Source organism: Crocuta crocuta, unplaced genomic scaffold (genome assembly GCF_008692635.1).
Source record: "Crocuta crocuta isolate KB4526 unplaced genomic scaffold, BGI_CrCroc_1.0 scaffold647, whole genome shotgun sequence".
In the NCBI taxonomy this organism is placed as follows: domain Eukaryota; kingdom Metazoa; phylum Chordata; class Mammalia; order Carnivora; family Hyaenidae; genus Crocuta; species Crocuta crocuta.
Window position 1 is genome coordinate 474,335 of NW_027531286.1, and position 12,192 is coordinate 486,526.

Below are 12,192 nucleotides of genomic sequence, written 5' to 3' on the forward strand. Positions count from 1 at the left end.
CTGATGACAAAGGGTTATCTCACTGGGTCCTCTGAACGCGGGTTCTTAGCGGGCCAACCTCTTTGGTAGCTTTGAAACATTTTAGAAACAAGGAAGCGTCATATTTTAAGCAAACGTAGTCAGTTTTTGTAGAGCTTTAAAAGTAACTTAGTTTTTTTCATTGCAAACATGTTAGCCACTGGCGAGGAAAGAGAACCAAAGATGGCAGAGCTGGGAAGGCTCGAAGATGCGTTGTTATCCAGGCTACATTTATCAGCCACATTTTCTTTGCTCATGTATATATATGGGCTGGTTTTCTTTCTCTAGGTAGAGTATTAGCTCTGATCGTGTGTCCTTCACAGTCCCTGGTCCGTGGTGAACACACCAAAAGAATACTTGGTGCAGAGGCCCAGAGAAATTCCTTGTTTGGACGGAGGGAAGGGGTGAGAAAGGGTCTCCAAAGTCCACACCAAGCTGCTGGAGGTCTAGGCAGGCAACTGTGACTCCCCGGCCCTTTCTAGCATTCAAAATTCAGCTGTGGTCCAAGGGCACCTCCTGGTGGCAAAAGAGTAGCTATTAGGTGGATTATTCACTGTCATCCTTGAACAAAGAATAGACGTTTACAGAGATTGATGGACCCAGCTTATCTCAGAGTGGAGCATGCCAGAGTGGTTGTCAGTCACCATTCTTCATTGTGGTAGCCCCAAAGAAGCTTCTCTGATACCATCAGACACAAATTCCCCAGAGTGCTCTCCTCCTCCCCACCTACTTTGATAAGTTTTTTTCCCGGAATTCTTTTTTTTGTTTGTTTGTTTGTTTCTCAGGCTATCTCAGAAGAGGCACTGTCCTTCCAAATTTAAAACAACTCATGATTTCTCCTACTGCATTCTACCTACCTCTCCCCTTCCCTCCTCCTTTGTCATTTCCAGTTTCTCTACACTCACTTTTTGTTTGTTTGTTTAGAGAGACGGTGCATGCACAAGGGAGGGGCAGAGAGAAGGGGAGAGAATCCCAAGCAGAGCCTGAACCCACAAAACGTGAGATCATGACCTGAGCCCAAACCAAGAACTGGACACTCAACCAGCTGAGGCCCCTAGGCCCCCCAACACTCAGACTTTTAAAACATGTATAGGGACTTCCTCACCCATTTGTGAAATAGCTTTCACTCATCTTCACTATTCATGTTTTCTATCTTGGCTTCCTTGCCTGTGTTCCAGGCCAGATTTATTCTCAAATGTAGAGTCTGAACCTACTATTGCCCACCCTTGAGTGCTGTGTTTTGGGTTCTGTCCACCTTTCCAATTTCCCTAAGTTTTCTGAGGTCACCAAAACTAATGTCTTTTTAACACTTTTCACCCTTCTGAAGTTTTCATTTCATTCACCATCTTCCCTGTGTTTTTATATTGTTCCATCTCCCTTGCGCCCCTCCCCCCCATCTATAGCCCTACTCGTACTCTGTTTTCGTCTCAGTTCCCCTTCCCTTACAGGCAGCGATTCTAATGAGTTTAATGTGTATTATATTGCTTGTGTTCTTGCGACACATGTCTTTCTAGTGCACATTTGCTTTTTCCATGTTGAGAAATATTTTGTTGGGGAAATCTTCAAAAACGCATAGAGGCAGGATATTATGACAAACTCCTATGGACCCTTTACCCAGCTTTGACAATTATCACATTCTGCTTATCTTATCTGTCCCCTGTGTATGTGTGTGTGTGTGTGTGTGTGTGTGTGTGTGTGTGGCTGGAGTTTTTAAAAGCAATCCCAAGATGTAATGTCATTTTGCCTGTAAGGACTTCACTATCTACCTCTAATTAAAACATCAGCACTATGCTAAGATTATCTAATCTTTATATTAAAATTTCCCCTAGATTGTTGCAAAAAGTCGTTTTGCAGTTGGTTTCTTCTAACGTGAATCTAAACAAGGTCTGCCCATTGTGCATTTGGGTAAATTATGTAAATATTTTATGCAAATTGTGTCGCTTGGCTCATTGTCTTCGTTTTTCCGCTAAGCACCCCGTGTTGCTGTGTGATATCTAACCACTGTGTAATATTCCCTAGTGTGCAATCACATTTTACCTCTCCATCTCTACATGTAGGACATTTAGGATGCCTCCAACTCCCCACCATTATAAACAAGGTTACAATGAACATCGTTATGTTAATTATGTGTGCCCTACTGGATCTCTGTGAGAATCTGGGGTGATATAAACCCAGGGTGGAATTGCTAGTTTGCTGGGTCATAGGGTACTCCTGGAACTCACTTGTCTAAGTAGTACCAAGTTGTTCTGTGGAGAAACTATACCAGTCTACCCTCCTGCAGCACGTGAGGGGCCCTGTATATCCACAACTCTGCCAATGTTGGATATTATCCAGTTTGCTAATTTTTACCAGTATAATAGGTGTAAAGTGATATATTACTGTTGCCTTAATTTGTATTTCTCTGATTACTAATTATTTTAAGGATCTCTTAACCAGAAGAGTTTTTTTGGGTTTGCTCTTCTGTAAATTTCCTGTTCATATCTTTTGCCCATCTTTATTAGTGGTTGCAGTCTCCTCTTTGTTGTTGACTTGCAGGATTTTCTTGTGTATTCTAGATATTAATCTCTTATTGGTTTCAAATATTTTCTATCGTTCCACTAAATTATCAACGTTGTCCATGGCATTCTTCATTTAACAGAAATTCTTAATTTTTTATGGAATCTAATTAATTTTTGTCTTAAAGTTTGTGCTTTTGAAGTTTCATATAAGACGTTCTTTTCTTCCCCCTGGAGTCACAAATATATTCTACATTTTTCTGTATTAACAGTGATGTTTGTCCTCTTCACGTTTAGGTGTGTAGTCGATTTAAAACAGCATCATCCATGGATAGCCTGGCTGGCCAGTCAGTGCAGCATGAGACTCTTGATCTCAGGGTTGTGAGTTCAGGCCCCACGTTGGGTGGAGAGATTACTTAAAAATAAAATCTTAAAAAACAAACAAACAAAGGCATCTGAGTGGCTTAGTCAGTTGAGCGTCTAACTCTTGATTTTGGCTCAGGTCATGATCTTACAGTTTGAAGAATCGAGCTCCACATGGGATCCTCTCTCTCCCTCTGTTTGCCCCTCCCCCCCTCAAAATAAGTAAATACATTTTAAAAAGCAAACAAAAAGCAGTGTTGTCCAAACAGAAATATGTCAGCCATCTATGTAATGTAAAATGTTCTGGTAATGACATTTAAAAAGTAAAATGAAACCACTGAAGTTCAGTTTAATACTTTTAAAACCCGATAAAGCTAACATATTTCAACATATAATCAATATAAAAAGTATTCATGAAATATTAAAACTTTCCCCCCTCTTCCGTTTTTGAAACTGGTGAGCATTTTACACTTAGAGCACATCTCAGTTTGGACTAGCCACATTTCAAGTGCTGGGGAGCCACATGTGGTTCATGGCTACTGCCTTGGACAGCACAGATCTAGCGTTCACCCTTGGAGGTGGCGTTCGGTAAGATGACAAATACACCTTTCTCAAGCCATTTTTATCTGTCCATATTTCCCCATGATTTGTGGTGCCCGCGCTTGCCGTATTTTTGTGCCCTAACCTGTCTTGTATCCCTCACTCTCCATTTTGTTCTCCTTCTGGAACTTTTCTTGCATTCATATCCAAAGGGATCTCTCAAGACTTACTTCCTGATCTTATGCTTATCTTCTTCTATGTCCTGTTCTTAAGGATTCGTGTCCCCAGGAGGCTTCAGGTGCCCCCTAGGTGCTCAAACCGCATCTCTGTTACTTTTCCTTTCACAGTGACTGCATCCTGCGAGACCGCTGTACTTGGCTGCCCTATATACATTCACATTTTACATGTTAAAACAATCATTTCTGGGGCGCCCGGGTGGCTCAGTCGGTTAAGCGTCCGACTTCGGCTCAGGTCACAACCTCACGGTTTGGGGGTTCGAGCCCCGTGTTGGGCTCTGTGCTGACAGCCAGCTCAGAGCCTGGAGCTTGTTTCAGATTCTCTATTTCCCTCTCTCTCTGACCCTCCCCTGCTCATGCTGTCTGTCTCTCTCTCAGAAATAAATAAAATAAAATAAAACAATAATTCCTTCATTAATTTCTCACTCCCATATACATTTCCTTCTAAAATTTCCCATTACTGTTCCCCCTCTTAACTTCCAGGCTTGCCATGTTGGAGTGTAAATACCCGGGTTACTTGAGCACTCTACACTGTATGGCTTTTTCTTCCTTCCTACAATGGAGATTTTGCAGTTGTACCCGAAGAACAAGAGAAGCTCATGCTGATGTAGAGTCCCGCGACAGAGTGTTCGGTCCCATTTACCCAACACGTTTACTGTGGAATTCTTCTGAATCTGCTTTACTTATGAGAAAGGGAGAATTCTTCGGTGAGCTATCTGGTCTACCAGATCTCATATCTGGAGACCATTCTGGGGCTGTGTTGTGCTAGGCCCGGGCCTGCACACACCTGACTCTTTGTCATGGCTGATGATGGTCAGGGGTCTACTCAGCCAGGGCCGTAGGCCAACTATGTTAAAGATAGAGGGGCGCCTGGGTGGTTAAGCGTCTGACTTCGGCTCAGATCTTGCGGTTCGTGGGTTCGAGCCCTGCATCGGGCTCTGTGCTGACAGCTCAGAGCCTGGAGGCTGTCTTCGGATTCTGTATCTCCCTCTCTCTCTGACTCTCCCCTGCTCGCGCTGTCTCTCCCTGACTCAAAAATAAATTAAAAGAAAAAACATTAAAAAAGATAAGAGCTGCTTAGTTGGGGGGGAAATGGAGGAATGGGTGAAATAGGTGATGAGGATTAAGGAATCCATGGTCGTGATGAGCACTGGGTGATGAAGGGAATTGTTGCATCTCTATAGTATACACCTGAAACTAATATAACACTGTATGTTAACTATACTGGAATTTAAAATTTTTAAAAAGTTAAAGATAGGGCTGCTTCTCTGAGCCCCCAAAAGAAATGATTGTGTATTTATGGGGAAAAAAAATGAAAGAACAAAGCTTTTCCTGTAGGAGGTCACCAAGGCAATACTGTTGCTTGAAACTTCCAACTGCCAAGCCAAAGGCAAAGGAGAAGGCTACCTGCTGGGTTTTTTTTTTTTTTTAAAATATATACTTCACCAGATTTAGAATATCTTCTGTTGTATGTGTGTGTGTTTCCACACTTTGAATGTACCTTGTGGCTTCCCAGGGTGGTGTCATCCCCTTGGACAGTGGATTGGGAATTTGCCACTTATCTGACCCCTGTCTGACCTCCCTTGATCCTCTCCATTGGGGAGGAGAGAGAACACGGGGTCCATAATCACCCCCTCTGTGCTCCACTCTCCCCTGTTGGGCTGAGCAGTGGCTGAGACTTGCTTGTGGCAATTCAGTCTTTCATTTTTGAAAACAGTTGAGAGAGTCACGAGTGAAGTCGTGCACTGGGGAATTAGTCGTTCACTGCCTTTAACATTAACAGTGCTTGTTAATATCCTGACCCATGGTGAACTTCTTTGGTCTAAAACTGAGGATTGTCATTAGTCAACCCATTATCATGGGGAAATGAAACCAAAGTAGGGTGGCTCTCAAAATAATGTGGTTCTCTGAGGGCTTGGCGGCTGGGGGCACCGCGGAGACCTGACACAGAGGGGACCAGAGCCAAAGGCAAGAACGTGGGTGTAGGCAGGGGAGCTTGTGGTCGGGAAAGCAAAGACACCCAGAAGCAGTAACAGAAGCTGAGCTGTTTAATCACCTCCTTGGCCAGACTCAAGGCTGTGGCTGCCTCTGAACAACTCACACCTGGAAGCCATCGAGTGTCGCCGCAGACGGAGCGGCCACTCGAGTCAGAGGATGAGTTAGGATGGGAAGGGGGAGGAGCTTCAGCATCCCTGACTCGGTCATCTGGCCATCTTGCCCCCAGGTCCTGCTTCAGCTCTGAGAGGTTCCTGGCTGGTCCCCGGGGGCAAGGAACCGAGGGGGCATGCCCTAGCTGTGGTGGGAGAATGACCTGAGGCGGGGGCAGCCATTCCCCACATGGCCCATGTTGGGGCTGCCGGCCTGTCCGCACCTTAGTCGGGGTAGAGGCATAGGGCTGGGGGGAGAGGGAAGAAGTCAGGAGGCGGGAGTGGAATTGGGGGTTGCCTAGGTCCCACCACCAGTCTGGAATTAAATAACAGAAGAGGAGCGTTGCCCTTGGGAACACTGGCTTGTCCCCCCCCACCCCGCCTCCCAACAGTTCCTGGTGATGGGTTGACCTTGGCAACAGACCCTAGCAGCAGGCAGTTGTCCTGACAAGAGGGTGGTCCCTGTGGACAGTCCCTGGCAGTTTCCTGAATAGAGGGAAGAAGCTGGCCTGGGAGTCTTGCCCCCAACTACTTGCTCTTCTTGAAGAAGCTGAAGCGTTTTTCTCTCTCTCGTTCTCTGCCATCCTTGCTGCGAAGCACGACCGGCCCCTCCGCCCCGACCGGTGAGACTGGAGGCATGGTCATGGCCCGAGTCATGCCCCGGGCGGCACTGGGCACCGCTGGCTCTTCGGGCTCTCCAGAGGCAGAGGACGCAGTCGCAATGGCTGCGTTTACCACCCGCAGCCACGAGCTCATCTCCGCCTGCAGAGGGCACAGAAAGACAGGTGGTCAGCGTCAAGGCGGCCGGGCAGAAGCTGCGGCCCGCAGGCGAGCGGGGAGGAAAGGGATGGGACTCTTTCCTCTCACTGGAGAAAATGACCCCTTGAAGACGGGGAACAGGTTTTTGTGTGGCCTTCACAAACATCTGGGTGACACATTGTGACCTCTCTGATCACCAAGAGGGAGACACTTAAGGAAAAAGGAGAGGGAAGAGAGGAGAATCTACAACTGGAAGGTTCTGAGAATGGCACAGAGAGAGACGTGGGGCCAGAAGGGGCCAGCTCACCTCATCCTTGGCCTGGAATAAATACTCTTTTCCATCCTGTAAGCTGTTGGGAGAAAGAGGAACCTCAGGGCAGAGCTGAGAATCTGGCCCAGCCACAGCGGTGCTGGAGGAGTCCTGGTGACCCTGAGAGCAGGCCGGAGGGCATGTGGCTGCAGCCCTGAGCCCTGAGCCCCACAGCGCAGGCGCCCTGCACATTCTGCACATTCTCAGCGCTGTGCGAAAGCAGGCCCTTCCTGTTTGGCCGCCGAGCACCACGGTGAGCTCGCTTGCATCCCAGGCTGTGCCCCCTGCGCTGGCTGCTTGCTGGCAGGCAGAGGTGGGCCCCTGGAGGCCCCCGCACACGGGCCTCCTTCAGATTTCCCACTCACAATCATGTTTTTGCTCGACATCGTCAGCAGGCAGGCCTACGCGTCGGTGCTCCTGCAGCCCGAATACAGCCAGAACCCCCTCCCGTTCCCCCATCTACAACTCTGTCCCCAAACCAGCCCTGGAACTCTATTCCCTCTACTCCTAGCTTGTGGCTCCCCTTTACTTAGGGTCACCCCTACCTCCCCTCCCATCCTGAGGGCACTTGGCTTTCCTACCCCAGCTTGAAGACGTGTTTGCGCTTTCGATAATCAAAGGCGACGCTGCCCTGGGCCCTGGCCAGGCTGACAGGCACTTCTCCGTGGTATGGCACTCCTGTGCTGGCGGCCTTTGCGTCCTTATAGAAGCCAAGGCTCCCACGCCGCAGGACGCAGTACACGTTTTGCCACGACCTGGGAGGGATGTGGTGTAGGTGACGAGGTGAGACAGGTGACTAGTCTTTGTGGGGCCTAGAACCCTAGCTTCGGTGTCTGAGGGCTTCCAGTGCCACTCCTGTCATTGAGCCCCTCATCTTTACACACTCCCGGCCGTCACCTGAGGCCCTGCCCTTCTCCTGGGTCCTCTCCCTCCCAGAGAACCTCCTCCTCCATCGAGCCTCTTCCCCGCCTATTTGGAAGAGGTTCCAGGGAAGCCTCTTTTTTTTTTTTTTTTTTTTTTTTTTTTTTTTTTTTGTTTACTGTTTATTTTTGAGAGAGACAGAGCATGAGTGGGGCGGGGGCAGAGAGAGAGGGAGACACAGACTCTAAATCAGGCTCCAGGCTCTGAGCTGTCAGCACAGAGCCGAACATAGGGCTCGAACCGTGAGTTCATGACCTGAGCCCAAGTCGGGCACTTAACCGACTGAGCCATCCAGGCGCCCCTGGGGAAGCCTCTTTGGAAGGCAGGAACTGGAGAGGCCACCGATGCTGTGTGGCCACAGGGCCAATACCTGTTGGCAGCCTTCTTGCCAAAGGCCTCCATTTCCTGTTTGCGGCACAGCATCCCTTCCATCTGTTCCTGGGCAGAGAGCTCTGGGCCTCGAGGGGGCAAAGTGGCAACCCGGGCTGGCTCAGACGATCTGCTCTGGGGCATCACAGGAGGGGCTGGGCCTCGCGTCCGGGTCTGCTTCTCTCCCCGTGGCCCATTGGCCTCGTCCCCTGTGCCAGACCCCTGTGGGGAAAATGGACAATGGTGTCAGTGTCAAAGGATGAGATGGGAAAAACCTAGTCTGAATGTCATGAAGCTTGAAGTCCAAGGGCTGGTCTTCTCGCCCCCGGGTTTCCTCTGGGCACCGGGCTTCTCCTACCCCCAGGATCCCCACCACCAGCTCACATCCCTCTTCGTCCCTTCATCTCCCAGTTTTCAACACCCACACCTCTGGGAGAAACTCACAGGTCCTTCTGGGAAGCTGCCTTGCTCCAGGCTCTGTTGTTCCAACAGGGGCTGTGAGGACAAGAACAGGGGCTGTAAGACGATGCGCAAGATGGGGAGCAGAGATTCTGATGGGGGCACAGGGCAGCGGGGTCACCTGAGGGGACTCTGTATCTGTGCAGACTCCGTTGACGCTGGCCTGCTGTGCAGATGCTGGCGGCCGGGAGCGGGTTCTGGAATAGCAGAAGGAGACACAGAGTGTTAAGTCCTTGGGGTTGCTCAGCCTCAGCCTCGGTCTCTGTCCCCAAGGGTCCCAGCTCTCACCCATCCCGGGTGGCATCGGGAGCTGCTCGGCTGTCTACCAGGTCGCCTTCAGTCAGACTGGCTCTGGGCTCTGGGGCAGGGGGCCGTTTCCTCCGTTCCTCCTCCTCCCGCTTTCTTTTCCGCTCCTTCTCCTGCTCTTCCAGCTGTCAAAACATTCTGGGGTCAGAGCACAGAAGGTCGCATTCAAGAGGACCAGGGAGGGCACTGGGGAAAGCGGAAATGCCTCAGCTCTAGCCTGATGGAACAGAAAGGACAGAAAATAAGATTCCAGAAGAAGGTGGGGCTTTGAAGCAATGGGGGAGATGGTGTCTGTGAGTGTCACCCGGGGGGGCTGAGGGCTCCTGGAGCCGGGGTACAACAGGCACGGGTGGCTCACGTCCGGGAGACTCTGGCGCAGTGGGGACATCAAGCAGGGGAGAGCCGGGGCCTGGGGCAGTGGGAGGGGGCGGGCCCTCCTCACCGCCGTGAGCTTCTCCAGCGCGCTGAAGCGCTCCTCCCAGGCCACCGCCGACTTCTGGAAGGCCTCGTGCCGCTTGATGAGGCTCTCGACTTCATCGACCGTGCAGCCCAGCTCGGCACTCCTCACCAACGGCTCTTGGCTGCACAGCCAGGCCTCCGCCATACCCGCATCTCTCCCAAACACGAGCACCTCCAAAACTGCGGATTTTGGGGGGCAGGGGGGAATGGCAGGTCAGAGCTCCAGCAGGGCACCGTCCCCACAGCCCTTCAACAACAGGGGCAACAGAGGAAGCTACTGCCCCAGAGCAGAAGCACAGGGCAGAGCCAGGCAGTGCCAAGGGCGGGCACCTTGAATTCCGTGCTCAGGCCTCTTGGTCTTGCCTACTCTGGAAACTACCATGTACAAGACCCCAGCCCCTTCTCCCGGGGCCTGGTGCCCTTGGCCAACTCCCCGGTGCCCACGGCGGCTCACCGAGCTGGAGCCAGTCCATCTTCTCCTGCCACTTGTCTGCTGTCTCCTGGCGCCGTGCCTGCAGCTGAGACAGCTTCTCTGAGATCTGAGGGGGGGGGCAGAGACGTGAGTTAGCACCCGGTGGGACCTTTCCGGGGTCCCTGGAGGACTCCCGCAGGGAACCAGAGATTTCTGATTTCAGGAGGCAAGTGGTTCCGGGGGCAAGTTGGAACGGGGAAGTCCTGAGCAGCACTGAGGGGAGGGGGGGGTCTCTGTGAAGGCAGAACGAGAGGAAGGAGGAACACTCAGGAAAGACCGGCACTGAGGCCTCCCCCGTGAGGATGGCTGGCTGCACCCACACCTCGCCCACCTCCTCAGCTGCGTAGTGGCTCCTGGCCAGCAGCCCCTGCCCCATGTCGATGCAAGAGGAGAAGCGGTCAGCCCTGGCCTCTATCTCCGCCTTGATGCCCTGGTGGTTCTTGATGACCAGGTCTGCGGAAGACACGTCCCTGGGGGGTACAGAGACCACATTACCGCTGCCCACGACCCTATCCCAGCCCCCAGTCTGCAACCCTCGGAGGCTGCGGGGCAGCGTGGGCCTCACCGGGGCCGCTCCTGGGCATCCATCTGCAGGTTCACCCCATCCATCCACAGCATCAGCTCCCGGACAGCCTTGAAGAAGCGGAACTTGTCCGTGGTGTCCAGGAGCAGCTGGCGGCGGGCGGCAGAGTTTCCCTGAAGCTGGGTCCAGGCCTCAGCCACCGCCTGCATGTGGCGGCCGATCTCCTCAGCCTTGTCTCCAGCATAGGCCTTCTGGAGCCGATGGCCATCATCCTGCACCTGCTGGACCTGTGGGCACCCGCCCCCCCCGGCTCAGAGTGAGGCAGAGCTGGGGGACTCCAGGGAGCAGGGGCCTCTCTGGTCCTGGTCTCTATTCTCTACCAGCCAGAGACGCAGGAGGCAGAGCAGAGGGTGGGGGCTGGGAAAAAGGAAGGCCGGTGCCCAGAGTAAGCCCTGTCACCCCCTGCCCTGCTGGGTCTCAACATGGGGCCTGGGGAGTCCGGCGGGGGCAGCCCTTTAAACAGACCAATGGCCAGTTGAGCCTCTGGAGGCTTGTCCAGGACATGAGGGGCCCCAGAGATTGCTAGAATGAGGTTTTCAGCCACAAAGGGATCTGGGGAGTGGCTGCCTGGGTTTAAACAGTTGGAGGAAGGATCTGTGCTTCTGAGGTGTAGGTCTAGAGCTCTAACCTGGGAGGGACCAACAGGCAGATTTTAGTACGATGTGAAGAATCCAGCCATTGGGACCATCTGAAAGTGTCACAGCCCTCAGGACGGCTGGTCATTAAAGGTGTGAATGCCGTGGTTACATATGCCCTGGCCAGAGAGGCTTCCCTGGAGCCACTCCACCACCTTCGTCCCTAAGCGTCCCTCCAGAGGATGCCATCCCCGCAAAGTCCCACATCCCACCATTTCCCACAAAGTCTCCTCTGAGCCACCCCTCACCATCACCGTGCTTGGGTCTGACCTGGGCGCTGAGGGCCTGGATGTCGTGCTCAAAGGCGCAGTGGCGGCGCTGCAGGGCCTCGGCTGCGTTGAGGTCGCGGCCGGTCCCGTCGGGAAGCTGCTGCTGCTTGTGCTGCACGCGCGCCAGCGCTTGGCGCGCCCCGTGCAGGAAGCGCTGCAGCTCGTGCGCCGCTGCCAGCACCTGACCCCGCGTGTCCAGCAGCTCGAGCAGGTCAGCCCAGGCCTCATTGAGACTGTCCTTCCACTCGGCCACGGTGGCCCGGGCGGCATGGCCCCCGGCGATGAGCCCATTGGCCAGTGCGTTGGCGCTGTCCACGCGCTCCTGACCGATGGTACTCGTGTCCCGGGAGAACTCTCGGAATTTGTCCCGGAGCATCTGGAGGAGGAAGCAGTTACGCGGACAGCACTTTAATACGGGTAGATGCAGTCCGTGCCTAGTGGGTGAGGCTTCTGGCCCCAAAACCGAGAACCTATTTCTCTCCATGGGCCACACGGGCCAAAATAGGTTTCTTCAGCAGGACAATTGGTTCCCATTTACCCCACAGGTGAGTGATGCCCCCAGACTCCAGGAAAACATTAGGGGTGCTTGGAATCTTTGGCCTTCAAGCAAGGATACCCTAACTATGGTCCATGCATCTGCACTAATGGGGGGGTCCAAAATCCCAAACAGTGTAGAGGACGTCCCCTGCGCTGAGTTCTGTTGGAAGAGTGATTGGAAATTTCCTTTTTGCCCACATCTGCGTGCAGCCCCATGGGCTCCTTTCTGTGCAGCCCTTCAAATGAGGTGCCCACGGACAGCGCCCGGCTCAGCCTGCTCTTGCGCCCCCTGCCCCTCGATGCTCGGCCAGGAG

At 52.5% G+C, this 12,192-nt stretch overlaps 1 protein-coding gene across 1 annotated transcript in view; it reads right to left on the minus strand.

The window, feature by feature from the left end:
- Positions 1–5,682: 5,682 nt before the first annotated feature.
- The window catches only part of SPTBN2 (spectrin beta, non-erythrocytic 2), a 30,330-nt gene continuing 23,820 nt past the window's right edge, over positions 5,683–12,192 (minus strand). Inside the window, exons 27-38 of the mRNA XM_077771446.1 lie at positions 11,343–11,725; positions 10,420–10,664; positions 10,186–10,324; positions 9,837–9,921; positions 9,366–9,562; positions 8,906–9,048; positions 8,739–8,814; positions 8,603–8,653; positions 8,160–8,380; positions 7,450–7,623; positions 6,866–6,908; positions 5,683–6,561 (exon numbers count right to left, since the gene is read on the minus strand). Of these exons, the coding sequence (XP_077627572.1) occupies positions 6,328–6,561; positions 6,866–6,908; positions 7,450–7,623; positions 8,160–8,380; positions 8,603–8,653; positions 8,739–8,814; positions 8,906–9,048; positions 9,366–9,562; positions 9,837–9,921; positions 10,186–10,324; positions 10,420–10,664; positions 11,343–11,725 (1,991 nt within the window). The 3' untranslated portion in view covers positions 5,683–6,327. The remainder of the gene's footprint in view (positions 6,562–6,865; positions 6,909–7,449; positions 7,624–8,159; positions 8,381–8,602; positions 8,654–8,738; positions 8,815–8,905; positions 9,049–9,365; positions 9,563–9,836; positions 9,922–10,185; positions 10,325–10,419; positions 10,665–11,342; positions 11,726–12,192) is intronic.